This window comes from Dicentrarchus labrax, unplaced genomic scaffold (genome assembly GCF_905237075.1).
Source record: "Dicentrarchus labrax unplaced genomic scaffold, dlabrax2021, whole genome shotgun sequence".
In the NCBI taxonomy this organism is placed as follows: Eukaryota; Metazoa; Chordata; class Actinopteri; family Moronidae; genus Dicentrarchus; species Dicentrarchus labrax.
In genome coordinates this window covers 27996036-28020828 of record NW_026136720.1, presented here as the reverse complement: position 1 = coordinate 28020828, position 24793 = coordinate 27996036, and the positions used below count along the sequence as shown (strand labels likewise).

At 39.5% G+C, this 24793-nt stretch overlaps 1 protein-coding gene and 1 long non-coding RNA gene across 3 annotated transcripts in view; both read right to left on the bottom strand.

Annotated features, from left to right (window-relative positions):
* Nucleotides 1–1685: 1685 nt before the first annotated feature.
* The window catches only part of LOC127353823 (uncharacterized), a 140681-nt gene continuing 117573 nt past the window's right edge, over nucleotides 1686–24793 (bottom strand). The window contains exon 2 of the long non-coding RNA XR_007881373.1: nucleotides 1686–2088. This is a non-coding gene — a long non-coding RNA (uncharacterized LOC127353823). The remainder of the gene's footprint in view (nucleotides 2089–24793) is intronic.
* Nucleotides 7378–24793, bottom strand: part of kiaa0513 (KIAA0513 ortholog) — a 32633-nt gene continuing 15217 nt past the window's right edge. The window contains exons 5-13 of one of the 2 annotated variants that reach the window (XM_051383277.1): nucleotides 24785–24793; nucleotides 23382–23589; nucleotides 23246–23286; nucleotides 21350–21422; nucleotides 19973–20050; nucleotides 19579–19608; nucleotides 13880–13960; nucleotides 12686–12780; nucleotides 7378–11523 (exon numbers count right to left, since the gene is read on the bottom strand). The exon at nucleotides 24785–24793 is cut by the window's right edge and continues 62 nt beyond it. In XM_051383277.1, coding sequence (XP_051239237.1) covers nucleotides 11474–11523; nucleotides 12686–12780; nucleotides 13880–13960; nucleotides 19579–19608; nucleotides 19973–20050; nucleotides 21350–21422; nucleotides 23246–23286; nucleotides 23382–23589; nucleotides 24785–24793 — 665 coding nt within the window. In that variant the 3' untranslated portion in view covers nucleotides 7378–11473. The remainder of the gene's footprint in view (nucleotides 11524–12685; nucleotides 12781–13879; nucleotides 13961–19578; nucleotides 19609–19972; nucleotides 20051–21349; nucleotides 21423–23245; nucleotides 23287–23381; nucleotides 23590–24784) is intronic. The other variant, XM_051383278.1, reaches the window with a different exon arrangement.

Genomic DNA, 24793 nt, shown 5'->3' with positions numbered 1-24793 from the left:
ACAGAACAATGTGACTGTAGACAAGAAAATTGAGGATTTTATAGCATCAAAAAGGTGCCCTTCCTCAGTATTTATTTTATCTGGTTATTTGTTTAGCAGGGACAGAGCACTATTAAAGAGTAACTGCCCCAGAGTTGCACACTCCATCAGTGTGAGATGAATCAATATAATAATAAATAAAGTCAATCCAAAAACATTTCTGTACTTCCCACCGCGTTCACAGAGAAAGCTGATTATCCTGCTAATAATTCCCATTGTTACTAAATGTAACTGTAATCTGATTATGCTTTTTTTCCCTGTAACTGTAGTGGATTACAGTTCCTTTTTTTATATCCTGATTACATAATGTTACAACAAGAAGGATGACATGAAGCAAGTGTTTTAAAACCCCAGTTAACTTCCTTTTTAGTTTAATCTTGTGTTGCGTTAAAAACTCAGCAGACATCACAAATGAATATGAAAAGAAATAAATCCTCAACATTTCTATTCGTTTTCAGTATGTTCAGCCCTCATTCATACTCACTGGTTGGTTTACTGTGGTTATTTTTCTCCACCTGTTGGATATTCAACCCAAACAATGAGATTATTTCTGAATATTTAATACACAAATACACCGCAGTAGTGTACACAGAAACAAATATTTATTTTATGTTTAATATGAGTGTGTTGCGGCACATTCTCTGGAAACCGACAGACGAAACATTTCCAGTCCTGCAGAAGATGGCGTCATTCGCGGCTCTTTGCTAACGAGGCGGCTGGCCCCTCAGAGCACTGCTCTCATCAGAACTTTTCAACATCTCTGCAAGCTTTGCTTTCACCAACTGTAAATAAATACTCGCAGTCTCATGGGGCTTGTGTGTATATGATTGTGTGCGTGTGTGTGTATACGAACACTGGCAGGAGGACTTGTACACAGCAGCAGGATTACCACCCCCAGACTGGGACCACCCTGACTTTAACACTTAATCCAGGAGGAAGTGGAGCTGCATCACAGGCTCACTTAAGAGCCACCGCCCCCTCTACACACACACGCACGCACGCACGCACGCACGCACGCACGCACGCACGCACGCACGCACACACACACACACACACACACACACACACACACACCTATGCAAAGTAGGAATTGTGTTGCAATGGAGTTTGTGTGCTCACATGCAAACATACACACATTTAATTTGAGCACTTAAGCTAAAACAAAACAGTTCAGATTTACACTGCACAGCTGGTCTTGTACAAACCCAACATGTTTACTGAATGTGTTATTGTCAGGGTGACTGTGAATGCATCACAGTAATGTTTGTATGTACAGAGTGTTGTTTGTGTGAGTCTACTGTAAAGTACAGTGAACCTATGTGTGTGCTCTCAGCTGTGTCAGCAACCTGCAGCATCTGTATATAAAAACAGCTCATTCTAAGGTAACAAAAACACAAGTCTTATGTTTATGTGATTATTACATTGATGGTGAACATTAAAGGGGGGGGGGGGCACAGGTGAGTGGTTTTCAAGTTGGTTGCAATCTGCAACTTCACCACTAGGTGCCACAATCGTACACACAGGTCTTTTAAACTGTGTATTGTCAGGCCATGCAGTTGCCTATGAAAAACACACAAGAGAAAGCTGTTGGCATAGAAGTTCATTCTTGACCTTTGGCAACGGTGTAACAAAATAATAGTACTCGGTTTAATTTTTAAATTCAATTCAATTTTATTTGTATAGCGCCAATTCATAACAGAAGTTATCTCAGGACACTTTTCAAATAGAGCAGGTCTACACCGAACTCTTTATAACATTAATTACAGAGACCCAACAGTACCACCATGAGCAAGACCTTTGGCGACAGGGGCAAGGAAAAAATCTTTCAAAGAGGCAGAAACCTAGGACAGACCCGTCAGCTCTAGGTGGGTGGTCGTCTGCCTCAACCAGTTGGGGTGCGTGAGAGAGAGAGAGAGAGAGAGAGAGAGAGAGAGAGAGAGACACAGAAAGGACAGAAAGGACAGAGACAGACAAGCAAAGCAATAGCAACAACTACACAACAGTAGTAACTGATGGTGATGACGATGAAATGGTAAATGATAAATGGACCTGTACTTGTATAGCACCTTTCTAGTCTTCCGACCACTCAAAGTGCTTTTACACTACGTGCCACATTCACCCTTTCACACACATTCACTCAGTGATGGCAAAGCCCATGGAACAGAAACTAACATTCATACACACACACACACTGATGCACGGCATCGGGAGCAATTTGGGGTTCAGTATCTTGCTCAAGGATGCTTCGACATGTGGCACCAGGAGCCGGGGATGAAGAACATGATGACGACGACAACAACGATGGGGGACAATGAGCAGTGATTATAGTAATAATATTAACTGTAGTAATAATAATACTAATAAATATAATAACAATAATATCAGTAATATTAGCAGTGGGAGTCTAGCAGGACCATGGCAGGAGGCTCTACCAGGATCCATGAGAACCTGCGAGACGTGAAAGCACAAGAACTCCGGGGAAGAAGTGAAGTTAGTAACATGCATTAATGGAACATGAATGAGTGCAGAAAGAGAAGAAGAGAGGAGCTCATGCATGCATCATGGGAAATCCCCTGGCAGTCTAGGCCTATAGCAGCGTACCTAAGGGATGGTTCAGGACTCACCTGATCCAGCCCTAACTATAAGCTTTATCAAAGAGGAATGTCTTAAGCCTACTCTTAAATGTGGAGAGGGTGTCTGCCTCCCAAACCACAACTGGAAGCTGGTTCCACAGGAGAGGAGCTTGGTAACTGAAGGCTCTGGCTCCTGTTCTTTTAGAGACTTTACTAAAGGTCTTCAAAGAAGAGCTGAATGTAGACCATGAGATGTAGAATAAAAGCCTGTACATAGACCTGTACTTGCATAGCGCCTTTCTAGTCTTCCGACCACTCAAAGCACTTTTACACTATGTGCCACATTCACACAGTGATGGCAAAGCCCATCGAACAGAAACTAACATTCATACACATTCACACACTGATGCACGGTATCAGGAGCAATTTGGGGTTCAGTATCTTGCTCAAGGATACTTTGTCATGTGGCACCAGGAGCCGGGGATTGAACCCACAACCTTCTGATTAGGAAATGACCCACTCTGCCTCTGAGCCACAGCCAACCCAAAAGGACAGGCACTTTCATAAATTACTTTGCAGTTGATTGGAAAAACCTTTGTCTATCTCCTATCACAGGCGAACTTCAACCAATCAGATCAATGAACTGTATAACGTAGTCAAACTCTTTTCAAGATAGAAAACATCTTTACAACAGATGCCGTTCTTTGCTCTTCTTTCAATGCAGAAATACTCTCAGTTCTGATAGAACTGGCGCTAGCAGCATCTACACTAACCTCTTTAGCAGCCACCATTGTTGTTGTCGACACACATACCTAGCGTTAAACCTAAGCTCATGCTGTAACTGCTGGTGTTTCCTCATAGGACACTGATTGGTCCAAACCACTGCAATTGGACACAAGTGCTTGAAGCCTTGTGCAAGACCACCTGCATAGCAAGGTTAGAACTTTCCCTGCATGTCCTCCAAAGCAGCGGTCCCAAACCTTTTTTGCGCCATGGACTGGTTTCAAGTAAGACAATATTTTCACGGACCGACCTTCAAGGTGTGGGGGATGAATACGACAAAATAAAATGATACGACCAGCATAAAAACAAATATAAAGTGCATAAAAATACAACTCACCATTACGCTGAATTAGTGGGAGCCCTGAGCTTGTTTCTCCGCAACGAGCCGGTCCCATCTAGGGGTAATGGGAGACAATGACACCCGAAGTGTGTTCCTTATGTCCAGTCTATTACATAATTTTGTTTTGGTTGCTGTGACTGCAGAAAACCCCGCTTCACAAAGATAGGATGTTGGAAAGGAAAGCAGGGTTTTCAGTGCTTTTGTGGCGATCTCAGGATATTCTGCCTTGACTTTAATCAGAACACCAACAGAGTTGTTGTCTCAAACATAGTTTTAAGGCCACCGTCATTTTCAATCTCCAGCAGTTGATCTTCTTCTGGCACGGACAGGCTCGATTCACCTGGTTTGTTCACAAATGGATTGCGGATCCATTCTTTCGCAGTTCGTGGGTCTTTTGTGGTTGGGAAGTACCGCTCGAACTCTTTTAAAAGCAAAGACAGGTGATCGTGCACCAGCTGGGAGAATGGCGGTTCAGGTTCAGTCTCTTCCAAAATCCCTGCCAATGTTTGAAACATGTCAAATATCCCTCTGTTTTGTTCACTCGCCGTCCCCACAATTCCAGTTTGGCTTTAAATGCAGCGACTTTATCTGCCATCTTGAAGACAATTGTCATTTTCCCCTGAAGTGACAGATTGAGTTCATTGAGCACCTTGAATATGTCGCACAAGTAAGCGAGTTTTGCGACCCATTCCTTGTCACTGGAATGTGCTACCAGTGGTGACTTTTTTTCTGAAAGAAATCTCTGCAATTTCTCTCGTAAGTCAAAAACTCTGGCCAACGATCTCCCTTTAGATAGCCATCTTACTTCTGTGTGTAAGAGAAGGCGTCTGTACTCTGCGTCCATCTCCTCACAAAGCTGCTCGAACAGACGCGAGTCAAGGGCATGTGCTTTGATGTGGTTAATAACTTTAACAACATCATTCAATATGCTGTTAAATTCAGGTGACATTTTTTTAGCTAGCCAGCATTTCCCTGTGAATGACTCACATTCAGGTGCAACCTCCTTAACCCGAGCAGTTAATCCAGAAAGCTGTCCAGTCATAGCAGCAGCTCCGTCCGTGCATATGCCGTCAATTAATTTGATCATGATTACGATTTTGGGAACAAACGATCTCAAAACTAATAAAATTGGAGGGAAACGATTTTTTTAAAATTTTCTGTTGTGCAACATTGTATAGAAAAAAGCTGAGCCCCTGAACTGGGACACTGCCAGCAACATGCATATTTCGCGCATGCGTGTTTCCGTCCCTGCCCCGCAGCAAGCACTGCACATCATGCGCTCGGTATACCCGCCGTTCCCGACCTGTCGCGCGACAAGGTGAAGTCACGGGAGTGCTGTAACTATTTCTATTTGCCTCCGGTGGTCGCGACATTAGTTGCAGTCTTCTCCTGTCACGTTGTTTTCGTTTGAACAGGTAACGCGGAGACTCACAAATGTTTATGGGGAAAGGAAAGTGTAACTGAGGACTTCCTTGCAAAGTGTTTTTGACAAATGTCCGATAAATGCAGCATGTTTCTGAAGTTTAAAAAAATAATCGTTTGAATTATCGTGATTTAAATTTTGACCCAAATAATCGTGATTTTGATTTCTTCCATAATCGAGCAGCCCTATCTCAACGTCCTCTGCTATCAATTCGCCTAGTAACGGTTGTAGCCGAAAGAGGAACCTGTGCTATCTTCTTAACTGTGGCCTCTCCTAGAAGTTCACGGCAAATGTCCTTAGTGGCGGGCAGGATCGATTCTTCACCAATAGTAAAAGGTTTCTTCGCCTTAGCAATACGGTTAGCCACTAAGAATGATGCTCTCAGTGCACTCACATTTGTTGATGGGGTAGCCATCAGTACTTGCTTCTGTCCTTCTTGTTTACGTTTTTTTCTTTCAAAAAAGCCCAAAGGCTTGTCTTTTAATGCAGGGTGCTTGGTCTCCATGTGCCGAAGCAGTTTTGAAAGCTTCATTGACTCGTTTGTTAGCCTGTCGCCACGTATTATGCAGAGCGGGCTTGGCGCGTGAGAATCACCTATGGCGTTAAATCCATATTTTAAATAGGACTCCTGATATTGTCTTTTAAATGCAGCTTTCTTTTTCTTGGAAGTCGTTGGCTCTTCTTCTTCTGTCTCCTCATTTGGGCCTTTTCCCCTTTCCAAAGAAGCTTTCCAAAGACGAAGAAGTTTGTTTTTAACTCATTTTTGCTAGCGTGAGGGCTGAACTGGGGTAACATATCATGTGACCGAGACCAGCGTCTTGACCTGTCTCAACCTGTGTCAAGAGACACAGATGCACAGATGGATGTAATTGGGAGAGAATTTTTCAAAATAAAACAACTTTCAGACTCTGATCATCAATAATATATATATATATATATATATATATATATATATTTTGTTTGTTTTTTTGTGCAGCCCGGTACCAAATGACCCTGGTGGTTGGGGACCGCTGCTCCAAAGGAACCTTTTCAGGAACTCTGGAACTTTCTCTGCATTTTGGCATATTGGAGAGGAGCTGAACTTTGTAGTTTTGTGGAACATTTTTGTTTTACACTACCAGCACTCTCCACAATGCTACACAATCGATATATTTATAAACCTGCAACAGCAGATATTAAAAACCATGGTTGAAGTAAGGGCATGGGTTCCTCCTGCATCTTTTACACATTAACAACAGAAGGTCACAGAGTAGAGAAAGTGTCTAGATGTCCAGACATGCATTAAAGAAACTATACTAACTATAACTATACTATAGAATGTTATATTTATACACACAGAATGTGCAGATGTTATGTTATGTGTATTGGGATTTGTTTACCCAATTGAGGAGCCACATGTGGACAGAAAGTGATAAAAGGTGACTGTCATGTTGCATGTCATGTGTGTTGAGGTCTGGTATTAATTAGATGGAGGAGGGTGTTCATGGTGTGACACTGCTGACTGGCCTTTCACAGCTCATTACATGGTGTCCAATCAGAGCGCAGCCAGCGTGAGCGCTGTTTATTTATACACAGAGCTGGAAATGGCAGAGTGCGGGCAGCTCGGACAAAACCTCAAACACTGGAACACTCCAGCACATTGTACTGCTGCAGAGGGTCCCAATCAACACCCTGCTCTTATTGACACAGACATATACAAAGCAACTCTTAGGTCAATAAAGTTTCATTTACTTTTACTATTATAGAAGTATTACATTTTATGTTAGTTATTTAGCTATTTGAGTTTTATGGTCTTCTAGAGCCTTTCCAATAGGCGGGTGGGATAATAATATTTTTAAAGCTGCAGTAGGTAACTTTCATGACAATAACTTTTTGTCATATTTGCTGAAACGTTCACTACATCCTGACAGTAGTAAATGAGACAGATAATCTGTGAAAAAAGCAGGTTCCTCTGGCTCCTCCTAGTGCTCCTAATGGCATTTGCAAAAATCCACTGGGCCTGATGTAAACAACTGCCAAACTACTGTCAGGATATAGTAAAAGTTTCAGTGAATTTTTAATAAAAATTACCTACTGCAGCTTTAAGGGTAAAATGTGCAGGCAGTCACAAAATGTGTTGTTAGCAGCTCCAGTTAAAAATGTTGGTGTTTATCTCAACACATGTACTAACAGGATAGGGGAAAGCACATTACATAGATCCAAGAAGAACTCACAAAAAGTGACATCAAAAAATACATTTATTACAGTACCAGCAACTTGAATCAACATTATGACATGTCCAAGAAAATGCACGCATAGAACAGCACAGCACAATAAAATAGCCAACATCTCTGTTCGACACACGCTCAGTCTGTACACACAGCAGGTAACACAGGAACTGTTACGTTGAAGAGTCCTTCAGGTTTTATCAGTCAGCTTTGTAGTAATGACAACGTACACTGTGATAATAACCTTGTGTTGTGTTCCCAGTAGATCATGGGCTTCATGCTAGCTAACATTAAAGCATACAGACTAAATTCTGCACAACTTTGCAGTTCACTGTCATTTGCTTGCTACCCAGGTAACATTTAGCACCTCATCACATACTCTGGAAATGTACAGTCACATCAGCTAAAACAGGCCAATGCTAGGATAAGCTAGCATGTAGTAGTACTGTTTTTTAATGTGGTAGTAAAATTACAACTGAGTGAGAAAATGGAAGCTTGTAGCCACTCTAAAGCTAAATGATAGGTAGTTTCAACAATTTTCAGTCAATGGCAGTTTATAAAATTGACATGCACTGTTTGTCTTTTCCATTGTTATTTTCTGTGGAAGAACAAAAAGAAGAGAGACTGGAGTCTGTGTTAATCCAACAAATGAGTCCCAAATCAAGACTGGCAAGTCCCAAGTCCTAAACTTTAAGTTTCGTGTCCTAAACAAGTCAGAATGCGCTCTTCACCAAATGTAATGCCATTTTCTTTGGCATCATTGTTTCCAACTGGCACTCAGTAACGTAACATTAGTTCTTCATGGTTCTCTCCTGTAACTTGACTGGATGCTGATAAACAACATGGGCTTGGGGGAAGGTTTTCAAGTCAAAAGGCTCAAGTGAAGTCATGACTTATTGGTGTTAAAGTCCAAGTAGAGTTGAAAGTCTCATTTAATTTTGTCGAGTCTTAAGTAATTGAATTTGTGACTCAAGTTTGACTCAGCCTCTGCCTGTAAGTAGCTAGCTGCTATCATTCAACACTGTGTATGCTAGAATGTTAGCATTCAACCCCAAAATGAATCAGCAACTGTGGGAAGACCATTCTTATCACTAACACAATCAGGAGCCAAATACCACAAAAACACAATGTAGTACTTTGGTACTTCACACAAGTCAATATCAGGTCATCCAGGTAACAAAGGACAACTACTGTCAACATTTCACAACAGATATGCTCAATGGAGAGAGAGAGAGAGAGAGAGAGAGAGAGAGAGAGAGAGAGAGAGAGAGAGAGAGAGAGAGAGAGAGAGAGAGAGAGAGAGAGAGAGAGAGAGAGCACTGGCCATGCAGAAAGAATATAGAAGGCATCAATGTAACATTACTCAAAGGAAGATATGTAGTGGGTGTGCAGGGATGTTGAGGCTAAACGTAGTGCAAAAGGCTCATGCTGAGCTAACTAACAAGTACAATATACAGGTCAATACTTGTTGCAACATGGTCAAAGGTCACATCAGGAAATCACAAGTGTACAGAATCAAAGGCATTTAGCCATTCTGCCAGATGTTTCAAAGGGTAAGAAATAGTCTTGGAGCACATGCAAGGGGACACGTCAGAGATTTAACAGTTAAGTGGACGGAGGTTTGCAAGGCTTCATATATGAATTGTATGATTATAGTGCATGTAGCTCAAAAGGAATGATTTACATTTACATCAGAGATTATTGCACACTATGTGCAAATACTTTGAATGTCCACATCTAACAGAGGTGGGATGTATGGGGGCACTTCAGGGTATTAAACTACAGTTAGACATGTTCCTCATTGAAACAATGGTCACAATGCACTATTACATCTATTGTTTATACATTTACACTTAAACAGCAGCACATGATCAATTCTTACAACACACAGAAAAACATGTACAGTATTTACAAAATGACTTCATCAACACAATATATTAACAACAGATTCTCAATCTGAAATGGGATTCAACCTGTCAGAAGGTGCATCAAATGTAGATAACTATATTTCAATATTTAAAAAGCACACATTGATATAGTCTTGAAACAGCTAAGAGGGATTTTTGGGAATCTCTCATTGAGAAGTGCTTTGAATGAAGACACAATGCTGCCCCGCAGTGGCAGGATGAAGTAATACAGTAAGGGAATGCCACCTCACACTTCAGTCACTCATCTTACATTTGCTTGATGCTGTTTGCGTGTGCTACATAGATACACATGCAGCAGGACAGGAAAGAGTATGGAAATAAAACTACTACTTAGGTCACTGAAAACACAGATAGCAATATGCTGAGCTTTATTTGCATGCAGCCGTTGTTCATATATCAGGGAATAAGTGAAAGAGTGATCTCTGCAGGCTCTGCATTAGCGTTTGGTCTGGCAATCGAGGGTAGCATCAGACGATAAAGACAAGGACATTAACTTTCATGGAAGGCACTTTGGATGGAGTCTCTAATGATCCCAAGGGTATAATAAAGTTTCTAATTTAAAAAAACATTAAATGAATGCCACCAGATTAGAAATGTGCAGCAGAGTAAAAGTGGTAGTAACATTTCTCTGAGTAACTATGCAAAAGGAAGACTTTCTGCTTCCTTTCTTGCCCAGAGTTCAACAAAAGGATTGATACCATCATCTGTTTTATATAAAGCTACCACCAGCAGCTCAAGACTGAAAGCAGGGGAAAACTGTCCACCAAGAAAGACCTATAAAGCTCACTAATTAAAACTATAATTTATAACATTTCCACATTATTTCCACTCTAGCTCTATGTTCTATATGTAGTTGATTCAATCAATAATCTATAATCATTAAACAGTGTATAAACTCTAGCTCTATGTTCTATATGTAGCTGATTCAATCAATAATCTATAATCAATAAACAGTGTATAAACTCTAGCTCTATGTTCTATATGTAGTTGATTCAATCAATAATCTATAATCATTAAACAGTGTATAAACTCTAGCTCTATGTTCTATATGTAGTTGATTCAATCAATAATCTATAATCAATAAACAGTGTATAAACTCTAGCTCTGGGTTCTATATGTAGTTGAGTTGTGTACTTGACATTATCCCAAATGTTTCCAACAATGTTCAAACTCAGAGAATTCTGTCACTTCATTCAGGTAACGCTGTGTTTCACCGGTCGCCTGTTAATGACGTATGAACCGGATGAAGGATTTTAGGGATGTCCTTTGTCTGCCAAAAATCTAATTTTTGCCTTTTTTATGGATTAAACAAACAAAACATGTGTTAATTGTCGAGCTTTAGAGGTGCCGCTAGATGGATTTTGTTTCCTTTGGATGGATCCAGGCTAGCAGTTTCCCTTTGTTCCAGGCTTTATGCTAAGCTAAGCTAACTGTTTTCTTGCTGTAGCTTCATGTACAGACGTGAGAGTGGTATAATGTTCTTGTATAACTCAACAAGAACATGTTTTTCTCTAAATATTGAACTTTTCCTTGAAGAAGAGGTATGGAGGGATGCTGTTTTTGCCATTTTAAAAACCCATGATTAAATGAAAAAGTTTTTGTGATTGAAAACTGACCTGACCCACCTGAATAGGGTAGAGTTATTATTGCCATGTACTATTACACTGTATCCAGGTCTGGTTTGAACTGTATATTGACATTTACAGAAAATGTAACAAGGCAGGACGATACTCAGCACAGTTTCAACAACGAACCAACATATAATAAATATGGTTACCAAGGAAACACAGAGTAAAACAGCATAGAGGATATATAATCTACACACAATGTATATAATAAGAAGTATAAATCCAGAGTGACACTGAGGCGGTTTATACTGGATGGTTGCTATGCTGCTAGTCTTTGTAAGCAGGTCACAAACAGAGGTGTTAAAGTATGCACCAGCTGATGGCACTGTATTATTGCTGATACAGGAGCACTATCACTAAGTTGGATAAACAGGGTTTGCTACAATATGGCACAATTCAGTACAGCGGGTGATGTTTTCAGCAGCGCACCACACAAACGCAGTCAGGCGGAGAGTTGGTCACTGTGATGTTGAGTTGAAAAGAAATCGCTGCTGTTTGTGTGCTGTCAGTCTGTTGTGTGGAAATTTGAAATGCAGCCTGCTGTCCTCAAACTCACTCTGCTGCCATTTTCTCTATGTGGTCACTCAGCAACTTGTACTGTTCTGCAAAGGGGTGAAACACAGACACATATTGTTCTGAAGCTGCATTAGGGTTTTATGTAACAAGACTAAGACCCCATTTTCCACCTGGTAGTGACATGCAGTTTGTATCTGCACTGCGATCGGATCCGAGTGTGCAAATTAGGTAGCTGGAGCTGGCACACTTGTCAACAATGCGGGAGACAGACCTGGCGGAGATCCAGCTGTATGGAAGAAGACTGAATCTAGAGACTGAGACCATAAACTCATTGGGAAACTGTTTACTGAGCTCATAAATCAAGTCAGAAGTAGGCTAATTTCTCTGAAGACTGCATGCTTTTTTTGCAGCTCATGGAGCTGCCCCCTGTTGGCCACTAGAAAGAATGCAGGTTTAAAATACTATGGTGTCAGCTTCACTGCACAGACCTGGAAGCTCTGTCCACTAATTAAAATGTCAATATATAAAAAACTGGAAACCAGCCAGGATGAATAAAGTGAGTGTATTGTGTGTGAGATCTTACAGGATTTCTGGGTTTTATTGTAATTTATAAACTACCTACTGCTGCTATTGGGAGTTGCCAAGAATGAGCTTTGAATTTGGAAACCTATCTGCCAATTCGTGAAGTTCTTGTTCTTCTGCAGCATGTTCCAAGCAAGTCATTGCCAGCAGATGGCAAATGTTTTCAGATTGAAGCAAATTTTACTTCCTGTGTCAGCAGGTGGCGACATCAACGTGTCTACATATCTGCAGCTATAAACAACTGCTGCTGATAGGCTCGTTCGAGATGAACTGTGCCTGGTCTGGAAAGTGGATGAGATCAGGCAGCAGCAGCAGGAGAAGGGGATAAAATGCTGCAGGCCAGTTGGACAGTTGTGGCCTTCAAAGAATATACAGAAAGTCACAGAAATATGTACATTCTGTTGGATCATCTGTAGGCTACCTGTAGTTTTTAGATCACGTTCAGATATATAAATAAACTGCGGTCGCCTCGATCTTGTGAGGTTATCGTTGTCGGGATCCAGTTGGACACAAATCTAACCGGCATACATTGTGCGACGATAGCTGGTTATCGATTAGTTTCCTTTTCTATCAGCCGAGACATGGCTTGACAACGATAAGCTCTCCCTGTTCGAGAGCAGACACTGTTCTAGTGTTTAAAGTTGAATTATTCCTTTAGTGCTTTACCTTCATTCAGGTTCCCAATCACTGCCTGTTTCTTCAGGAAGTCATTGCAGAGCTTCTTACTGAGCCCAAACGCCAGCATGTTGTGAGTGAATGTCCTGAAAATACACAGAAGCACACTATTCTTTACTATTTACTAAAAAACTAGACAAAAACCTTGATATCTCAGAAAGTATCAAAAGCATCGCAGTGTGGACCATTAATAATAACTTTAGTTTTTAATAAGACTTATTATTGACTTTTAGGTTTACATTCTGCTTTATGTTCGATCTATATATTTATAATCGAACGCTGTCTAAACTGTCTGCAATTTTCCTCTCACTGTAGCATTAATTTGGCTGCAACAAAGGCTAAAATGCAAACCAAATTTTCAAGGACAACAGTGATTTGGTCGTTTTAATACATTTCCAGCCACTGTGTCACTCATTGGAACACACCTCGGAGAATACTAGCAGCTAACTGCTCCTATTATGCTTGGCAGTCTAAAATTAGTTAGCTGAATTAAGTAATTAAATAAGTTGGGAAATTGTATCATAGATGGGTTTGTTTTTAGATATGGATAACTTGGATAACTGTGTTTAAACATCAAAGGGCAGAGTGTGCCGTTTTGAAAATGTCAATGCTGAGTTTGAATTAGGGCTGTATGAAAAGTCCCATCATGATTATTTTGACAAAAACTATTAAAATGATGTAACATTTGTTGAAGTCTGTTGTTCTAAACAACCATGTTTTTTTTTACATAACTAGCTTTGTAGACCAGGGCATCTCTGCAGAACTACAGTACTTCATTATATTGATCTCTGTCACATTTTACCTTTTATCAAACAAACTGGATTGGCCATTGGATATTGCACTTGGCCATATAGCGATTTTACTTAATTATGCAGCCCTAGTTTGAGTATATTTTTAATAATAGGAATAATAATAATAATAATAATAATAATAATAATAATAATAATAATAATAAGTAATAATAATTTGGAAAGTTTGAACCATATATGAAAGTCACCCAAATCAGAAAAGGAAATGATCTGATTCTCTATTAACTCATACATACACGTATCAGCAAAAAAAGACAAGATTTGGATTTGGAAGAAAGAGACAGATTTGGGCTACTTTTGCCTGCAGTGTGAACGTAGCCTATGTGTCTTATTGCATTGCGTTAGTTGATAGACACTACTGTGACGGCTTCCTCACCCAAGTTGGCCGAAGGCGATGTTCTCATCGATTTTGGAGCTGTCGTCCCTCTCCTCCTGGGTCATGTGACACCACTTCTCCCTGCAGCACAGGGACAGTCAGAGTCAGGCTCTAATTCCAAAGTCTCAGTTTGACCTTCAGCTTCTCTACAGACACAGGCCAGGGGTGGGTGTCAACAAATATTAGCCCTCAATGTCAGGCTGGCTTTCTGAAGCACTGGGTTCCAAATCAATCTTTATTAATGTTGGAAAATGTTAGTTTGGGAGCTTTTTGAGGGTAAAAACATCTCTATTGTGTAATCCACCCTGACATCCATCCCTGTTACTGCTCATTGTGCAATGGGATGCAAAAAGAGGGACTCCATTACACATAAAACACATAAAACAATATCAAAGGGCAAGAAACACATTGACCAGCCATCAGCAAAGGAATAAAAATAACAAATGATTCATTCACAAAGAATCATCATTGTTAACAAGCACATGAAAAGCGTAGACTTGTATTGTGTAGTACTGTAAAACAAATATTTGACTGGAAAATGTTTCCATGCTTGAATTCACCAACACCTCTGAAGTCATAAGGCCTGTCAGAATAAACTGGCTAAAGAGAAGATGTTGCTGTATTATATATTTTTGCCAAACATCACTGAGGACAGGTATGACATGACTGAAGTACTTTCCTTTGCTGTCCTGGACTGTCTTGGACATTAACAAAAATGTGGTATTATTGATGCTGGAATATAAAACATTTATAGTACATACATGCATACAATACCTAGCCTCACAATAAAACATATCAGAAGGAGAACGTTTGGTGAGATTTGCAGGTGAAATTTCTATCAAAAAACTTAAAGCTAGAGAAAATAAAATACACTCTCAGGGGGTCCAGGGACAAATTATTTTCTGTCTGGGATCCAGTGCTGAAATACTTGAGTAAACTTAAGACTGTGCCCACTTAGCAGCCTTCTAGCATTTACAGTTGTGTTATTCATCCATGAGAACTATAGTCTGTAGTACACAACTTCAACAATGGTGAGCCTATGTTTGTATGAGTGTTTTTTTTATTTTTATTATATATTTTTTTTAATTATTACCTTTTTTAGTATCATTATCATCATTATTGTTATTATTATTATTATTATTATTATTATTATTATTATTATTATTACACTATTATTATCCTTTCTACTTTCTGGATGGGTGTCCTATGTGTTCTGGGGGGGCAATAATTCATACAAAATAATGATGTGAGCATTGGTCCAAAGTTCTTTTGTGAATGTTGTATCTATGTACATACCCAGTTCTATCAGTGCTCAATAAAAATACAATTTAAAAAAAAACAAAAAAACCTTAAAGCTGAAGTAGGTGACTTTTCTAAAAATATCAGAGAAAGATGGTTGATTGATGTGGATTCTTGCAAATACTATTAGGAGCACTAGGAGGAGCCAGAGGAACCTGATTGTTTCACAGATTATCTGTCTCATGTGCTACTGTCAGGATATAGTGAAAGTTTATTGAAAATTGAAAGTATCAAATAAAGTTATCTACTGCAGCTTTAATGGACAACATCCCATCCTGTACGATGGTTGTGGCTACTTGTGCCACCAAATGCTACTTTACATTTGCTACGATATGGACTACGACCACACACATTTATGAAATTATAAAGTAGGAAGACAGTAATAACCAGTATTCCATTTTTATTTAACCCAGTGAATCTTCTTTAAAACCAGCCATCAATAGACTCTCTCTCTGGTGACTCTCAGATTGTTGGATATAATTAGCCTGTAATCTTTGGTGCATGCCAGGGCTCATTCTGTCATCAAATCATGCAATTTGCAGATCTGTTTTTGTTTATCCCGCTTTCTTTACTGACTGAATAGTTGAAAATTAATTGACTAATCCTGTTAAAATAAAAGCTAATGTTGCTCTGAGTCAGCTGCATGTGAAAATTATGCGGCAAAATTATGATAATATCAGTTTGGTCAGTGCTGCCCCCTAGGTGGCCAAAAGATTTACAACAACATATTGTAACATAAATAAAGGACTGGGGTCATTTGACTATTTTGTCCAAAAATGAGAGAACACTTACACACTGAAAAAAATAAATAAACAGTGATATTAGAAAGCTATGTTGACTGTGTTACAAAGAATATAACTGATGTTTTTGGCTCTACAATATTTACTCTACTGAATATCTCAACATGCCATCACATTACCTATTGTATATTTGGTAAGGTATTGGCAGCAATGAAAAACAACACATCTACAATCTTCAGTTGACCAAAACTGCAGTGTAGTGTATCAACAATTTCTGTGTTCATTTATTTTACAGTGGATATCTAGAGTTAGGGCATGCACAGCATCCCTGCAATTAATCTGCAGTAGAAACATAGAAGTGTGCAATGCTGGTAACAAAGAGAAGCAAAGGTAACATACGGATAGAGGGAGATAAAAAAATATCACATGCGAAGAGATGAATGGTGTGAACATGCAGAGAGCTGTGAGAGAAAACACCTACAGACTGCAGTGTCTCCTCCTTGAGATATAAATACCATCCCAGACATTTTACAAAGCCTCTTTGCACATTCAGGATATTAACTGTGGGTGTGATGCCTTTATTCATCAAATATGGGCACAAAAATCATTTCAACAGCAGCATGGCAGAATACCTGAGTGAATCACATCACCTATTAGACAACCACAACAACATGCCAACAGAAGCCAAATAAAGAAAGATGAAAAGGGCACAAAAATATCCTAACTGAATCCAGAAAATAACTCATATAAAGCTGTAACGACAAAATGGGGTACACTCTAAAAAGCAATTAATCAAACACAGTAAACCACACACACAGTAATCCCATTATAATTACCAGTAAACCACCACCGATTTATAATTCTAGTGATGTGGACATTATTGTCATGCTGTGATTAAGAAGATTATATCTTTTAATTTATACACAACAGAGTCTTACACTAGGACTCCTGTCGTCCAGTCTGGGGATTTACCATTAGAGACTATCCTATCACTGTTCACTGGAGCACAGCTGACAAACTGCAAATTAGACCACGGGCGACATGCAGACCTTGAGCCTCACCCTTCACCACAGGAAAAAACACAGAGCTCAGTATGTCATCAGATCACTCAATATCTCCCTCATCTTTTCACTACCTTTCACTGTGCTCCTTCTGTTTAACTTGGATTCTCGCTCTCACACCAATCACAGCTGATGAGGAGAATGTGTCTTGTGGTCATATTGGAGATCCTCCATCTTGGCCACAATCGAGTGTGCCACCGGAGTAATTACAGACTTGTTTCATGTTTAATTTGAATCAATTAATACAGTGTTTCCCAGGTTTTTACCTTAAGGAAGCCTTTTCCTATGTGACATATTAAACAGATGTTTCCTATTATAATCAACAATAACAGTACAACTGATAAACTGTACAATGAACCCACATAGAGAACAAGATAACTGAGTGAACAAGTAAGTGATTTGGATGAGTTTTGAGCAGATTATTTCCTGTGACTGATCAGAGATGAGATTTACTCAGAATGTTGGTATCTTTTTACACTTTTTTCTGTCTGTATTATTTATTTTCTATTTTCTAACAATCACACACTACTATCGTACTATCTAAACTATAGAACAATGCAATTTCATGAAGTTTCCTTCACAGAAAACCACTGAATTAATACACTGATACATTTTTGAAACTTAACAACTGGTTAATCAAAATTGCCATTAATTAATTAATGGATCATTTAAAGGCAATTTAATTAATTAATTAAATAATTAATTAATACATACAGGTATATAAACAGTACAAGTACCATAAAACCACAATTTGCTAATTAACACTTTAAATTCTTGATTCTGTCTTTAAATAATTAATGAATAATTACATTTTAAAATTGAATTACTAAATTACTAAGACTTTAAATTAGATTTTGATATTGTATTGCATTACATCAGGCAATTCATTTGGAGTTCAAGTTTTAATTGTTATATATAATCATAGATGTCTAATCACACTGAAATGTGTTTGAAACGTAGAACTTGTTTCCTGCTGTAGCATTTACAGTTTCCATTTCAGGATGGCTTTCATTTAAAGATTGCTTCCCATTTTCACATGGTGTGTATCCTTGATGCCTAAAACATTTTTTAAACATATTTCTTCCCCGTAAAACATCTGCATCTTTTTTTTTTTTAACCTGCACTGTTTACATCCATGTTTCAAAATAGTTTTTGTCACTGCCTTTGTCGGCGCATTGCTACATTTCTTGGTACAGCCAACTGTGAAGCAGTGGAAAGTCTGAAACCACTGTGCATCCTGCCCCTGACATGACAAAGCATGTGAAAGTGTATCCACATGAATGAGCAAGAATTAACAATAAATGGTATAAACATGGCTCCATGGCACAATTTATTAGTTAATTATCATTAAAACCTTGTAAAAGCCTGGAATTATTCTGGTGGCACACAGGCCTACGAATACTTTTATTTCCGAGCTGGGGGTTTTGGCTTTTCAGAATATGAGCTCTGCTGTGTCCTCGCTTCTTCTTAAAGCAACATTATGTAACTTTTCTACCTCAAAATAACAGCTTCAACATCATTTTGACACAGGCAATGTACCTGGGCTCAACAGCTTCTTTGGACATAGCTAATAGCAGAGGCTAAGAGGATGAAGGAGGAAGCTAAGAAGAGAAAAAGAAAGCTGCTGGACAAGAGTAAATGTAGGACTGACTTTTAGTCATTGGACAGCTTTGTGACCTTTCCATGACATTTTCCAGCAGTTTTTCTTGACAATACAGGACTTGCTTACAAATGGTCAAATAAGCTGCACTTTCAGGCAAACTGACTATGTTTTATTTTCCTCTAACATTAATTTGGCCACACACAGCCAGAAAATAAGTGTTTGTTGCACATACAATTAACATCACTGCGCATATATTTATCAACAACTGTAAATTGCAGCTGTGAAAAAAATAAGATGATGCTGAAAAGATCACTGCAAGTCATTGCCACTGACAGACCTGCTTTTAAGTGTCATACAGTCTATCCTACCAACAGTCGAGTTTTAAACAAAATACACACCTAGGTTTACACTGGTGATCTGAGTGATGGGCCAAAATACCATAAAAAATATCCAGGACAACATAGAATATTATTATTATTATATCCAGGTGTTTGCTTGGAAAACCAGTCTCTAAATTACCAGTCTCCAGGTTTTCCAGGACACTTGTTGCTGTTGGACTATACTCAGTTATAATAGCTGGCTTGCAATGTCTTGTGTTGTGGCACTTGCTCGATGTTTGGCTGTGTTAGCAAAGTCGTTGATTTGCTAGATCATAAGTTTTGTAATTAAAGAAATGCAGGTGTACAGATCTAACATAGTGTTGCTTTAAGTAAGCTAATGAGTTAGCAGTTAGCTGTTGGTGTCTGTGATACAGAAAATGGGAAACGTCGCATAACAAATTCTTGTCAGGAATTGCTGTTTTTCTTATCACCGAACAGAATATCACAATAGCCTTTTTTTGCGAGCTCTCTGTTACATTCAGATTTAGCCATAATTACAAAACACCCACTACGCTGAGCCCTTTTTCTTCTATCTTCCTTGATTGATCTTTGATTTTTCTCCTAGTTTGACTAGTTTTTTCCTATTTTAGGGCTGCAGACAAATGGAAGAACAGACCTCTCGTCTTTCTCTTCATCCTGCGTTCCCCTGCCCGGCAGCAAGGCACAAGGAGACAAAGGGTTAAAGTCAACATGCAGAAAGAAGAACAGTTTATAGACAGGAAGAGAAGAGAAGAGAGGAAGGAGGAGAGAAGCATCAGGAGATTATCAGCAGTAGTGGTTAAGGCTGAGGCATTCGGAACAGCAGAGATTTCTCTTTAGATACTGGTGTTGCAGTGCATCCCTACAGGATCTCCAATCTTTATTTAAACTTCATCAGACAGATAAAGTGACACAGGAACACACACATCCCACTTATGTTTGAAAAAATACTACATTTTCCCCACAATCCACCACTTTATTATGTAACTAAACAGTTTTACTTATCTGTCCAGAGTCCCATCTAGACTCACCTTGTGGTTGGCGATCTTTTCTTCCTTTCACAGTGGACGGCATCAAAAAACGCAGCATTCCAAAATCGTAGTGTATGCCTGACAGAGAGAGAATGGATGACATTTAATATGTTTCCTGCCTGACCTGACCATTCCTGCCACTTGGGATGGGGCTACAAATTAAGGAACGACTGATATGTTTTTGTCAGGGCGAATACAGATGCCAATTATTAGTAATCGATACAGATGCCAATTATATATATATATATATATATATATATATTTGCAGTAAAAATGAATATCTGAGACTTTAGAATAACCAGTGGTAGAGTGTAATGAAGTACGTTTACTCAAGTGCTGTACACAAGTACAGTTTTGAGCTACTTTGACTCCCTTTTCATATCTGCTGAAACTTTCACTATAACCTGACAGTAGTACATGAGACAGATAATCTGTGAAACAATCTGGTTCCTCTGGCTCCTCCTAGTGCTCCTAATGGAATTTACAAGAATCCACCGGGCCTGAACGAAAACAACCAATCAGAGCTGAGGAAGATGGAAAGACGCTTTGGGTTGATAACTTATTGTTGAGTCTGATTCCAAGGGTACCAAAGTGGTTGTTATCGTTCAGACCCAGTGGATTCTTGCAAATGCCATTAGGAGCACTAACAACTATAGCAGGTCAATCACAATACTAAGCATACAGACGTTGATTATGCTGCAGGAGTGAATTGAGAGGTTTTTATGAATGTTTTGATGTTTTTTGGGGTCACCACTGATATCCATTGCAGCTGCTGGAAATTCAAGTTGACAAAGACTGCAGTCGAGCGTGAAGGAGAAAGCCACCGTGTATTTAATACTCAAAAGGTAGATTTTCGCTGGAGTATTCCATTATGAAGTCCAGTCCATTTTCCTTAATTTTAATCATCTTTTACCAGGGCTGCACAATTAATCAAAATATTATCAAAATTGCAAGATGCAAACCGCAGAAGCTGCAATTTGTTTGATAAAGGTAAAATGTAACAAATGACATTATAATGAAGTACTGTAGTTCTGAAGAGATACCCTGGCCTACAAATTTTGTGCTCCAGATTTAAGAAAACGTTTGTTTGGTACAGACCCCAAAAATGATCATGATTTTAATAGTTTTTTCAGGTAAAATCTAATTTGTGATGGAAAAATTATAATTCACACACTAATCCAGAATAATATCGCAATCTCTCTCAGAATAATCTCAATATGATGTTTTTACCACATTTTTTTTTTAACCAAAATTACTGAATCATTGAATGAATTCTTCCTTAGTCTCTGTAGACAGTCTTGTTTGAGAGATATAATGACCACATAATCAGCTTCTTAACAAGGACAGATGTTCTTTGTGGACAGATTTTCAATTTACCAGATGGGCTGCTGCTTCAGGTGGGTGTACAGGTACACCTTCTCTGCTTTCTTATCCTCTGGAGCCTCAGACACTGGGGTAGAAGAGAAAAACATGACACTGGCACAGCATAATCAATGTTTATGAAAACTAACAAAGCAGTGGAGCTGGAGAAAGAAAATGCTTCTTTTGAACTGTACTTGTATTATTAGATCTTAGTGCTGCATTTGACACCATTGACCATAATATTCTTTTACAGAGACTTGAGCATCAAATTGGCATTAAAGGAACCGCACTAAGCTGGTTTAAGTCATATTTATCAGATCGCTCGCAGTTTGTACATGTTAACGATGAATCTTCAATAAATACTATAGTTAGTCATGGAGTTCCACAAGGTTCTGTACTTGGACCAATACTATTTACTTTATATATGCTCCCTTTAGGCAACATTATTAGGAATCACTCCATTAACTTTCACTGTTATGCAGATGATACGCAGTTATATCTATCAATCAAGCCCAATGAAATTAATCAATTATCTAAATTACAAACATGTCTTAAGGACATAAAATCCTGGAAGGGGCTGCAATTTTCTGATGTTAAACTCAGAAAAAAAAACGAAATTCTTGTTCTTGGCCCCAAAAACCTTAGAGACTCACTGTCTAAAGATATAGTTAGTCTAGATGGCATTAACTTGGCCTCTAGCACCACTGTCAGGAATCTTGGAGTTATCTTTGATCAGGATTTGTCATTTAACTCCCACATAAAGCAGACCTCTAGGACTGCCTTCTTTCATTTACGTAATATTAGAAAAATTAGACACATACTATCACAGACAGATGCAGAAAAACTAATCCATGCATTTGTTACTTCAAGGCTGGATTACTGCAACTCTTTATTATCAGGTTGCCCCAATAAGTCCATTAAAACGCTCCAATTAATTCAGAACGCTGCAGCACGAGTACTGACAGGAACTAGAAAAAGAGATCACATCTCTCCTGTACTAGCTTCTCTGCATTGGCTCCCTGTAAAATGTAGAATAGAATTTAAAATCCTCCTCCTCACCTATAAAGCTCTTTATGGTCAGGCCCCTTCATATCTTAAAGAGCTCATAGTACCCTATTACCCCACTAGAACACTACGTTCTCTGAATGCTGGGCTACTTGTGGTTCCTATAGTCTCTAAAAGTAGAACAGGAGCCAGAGCCTTCAGTTACCAAGCTCCTCTTCTGTGGAACCAGCTTCCATTTGTGGTTCGGGAGGCAGACACCCTCGCCACATTTAAGAGTAGGCTTAAGACATTCCTCTTTGATAAAGCTTATAGTTAGGGCTGGATCAGGTGAGTCCTGAACCATCCCTTAGTTATGCTGGTATAGGCCTAGACTATCGGGGGATTTCCCATGGTGCACTGAGCTCCTCCCTTCCTCTCTCTTTCTGCACTCATTCATGTCCCATTAATGCATGTTACTAACGTCACTTCTTCCCCGGAGTTCTTGTGCTTTCTCGTCTCGCAGGTTCTTGTCGATCCTGGTGGAGCCTCCTGCCAAGGTCCTGCTAGATTGCCATTGCCAATACTGTTGTTGCTGTGCACCTGTCTGTCTGTCTCTCTCTCTCTCTCTCTCTCTCTCTCTCTCTCTCTCTCACCCCAACTGGTCGAGACAGACGACCACCCACCTAGAGCCGGAGGATCTGTCCTAGGTTTCTGCCTTTTAACAGGCAGTTTTTCCTTGCCCTTGTCGCCAATGTTAATGTTAATTAATGTTTTAAAGAGTTCGGTCTAGACCTGCTCTATTTGAAAAGTGTCCTGAGATAACTTCTGTTATGAATTGGCGCTATACAAATAAAATTGAATTGAATTGAATTGAATTTAACTGTCTGTTGCACTGAGCTGCAGCTCACATCTTTTGTTGCACTGTACCTGGTGATATGGGCTTTGTCTCAACTGGGCTTTCCCCATCCCTAGAAATAAGAATGAGAGAAAAAGAGTAAGGAATGAAAACTATGCATGACCGTGTTAATGAAATGTATACAGAGGGGGAAATGCCTTTGCTCACTCTGTCTTGGGAGCCACTGAGCTCCTCAACTTGCTCTCTAGGCCTCCGAAGAAGCCTTTGACGTCAGTCTTAGATGTGTTTTTAAGGAGGCGCTCAGCGGCATCCTTCTTCCCAGACAGCCAGGAGTTGGCCTTGTTGAGGTACGAGTCCAGACCAGGTGGAGGACCACCCCGATCCAGAAGCTCTGAGGGAGACGGTTGGGACTTCCCTGAACAAGAGGAAAGCAGAGAGTTAATCTATCTGTATTAATGAAATATATGTTGTAAAGCACTACAAGCCAAATTTGCAATCAATCTGTCTTTTTAAACCAATGTCCCTGTGATGTCCTTGGTCCAACGCACTGCAGACTGTTCAGGCTAATAAACAGTGTACAGAGCATGCATTGTACAGTTGACAGACAACACCTTGTTGTTTAATCTCACAGGTGTTCACACCATGTGGCCTGTCTTTTTTGATGGAGCAATTAGCTTCATCTTAGCCAGCTGCCACTCACTGAGCTGGAAATAAAAACAATAATTAGTGTTTTGGATGGATCCTTCAGTTCATAGTTTCTCACACTATGAACTGAAACCCCTTTTCACACAAACACTTAACCCGGAGATAACGTAAGCCCAGGACTATACTTTCACACTGCACTTGTACTAGCCCTGGGTTAAATGTCCCTTGGAACATGGAGTAATGTTTACATTTATGTTTATGGCTCCAGATGGAAACTACTGGGAAGAGAAGTGTGGACCAGGAGTACCCCTTTTCCAACAAATTAGCTCTGGTTCTTGAATCGGTTCCACTCAGGATTCAACAACACTCAACTACAAATAATATCCTTATTAGGGATAGTGTGAAAGCTTTCTTAGCCTGGAGCAAAGAGAAAGTTCTAAGAATGCTTTTAGCCCTGGTTAAGTGTACTGTGAAACAACATAAAGACTTCTGTAGAACTGTCAACATGCACAGTTACTCTTCCTTTAACCAGGTGTGTTTCGTTGTAGGGAGACCATTTTTAGCCATTCACCACTATGCAAAGCTGCCTATAGTGCAGGTGTACTTTAAAATTACAGCAGACCTGACTGCAGACAGATGTTGGTGCAATGTACAGTGCCACGGTAGATTCCTATTTACTCAAAGCGTCCTGCTTGCATAAGCACAGGCGCTACCATCATTGCACATGTGGTTGTGGTGTTGCTGCAAGAGAAGCCGCAGGGTCAACCTGTGGTGGTAACACTCTCTGAATCAGCACTGAGGGGTGACACTCACCAACATGCACAGCTGGTTTTGTTTTTGCTCTGCAACTCTTTTCTCAACTCAACACCATGTTGTGTTTACGTTTCAGATCTTGTTTGCACATGAACAGAGACAACACTCTACACTGACATACCTGACTGAAGAGAGACTGAATTAGACCTTACCACTGTAGT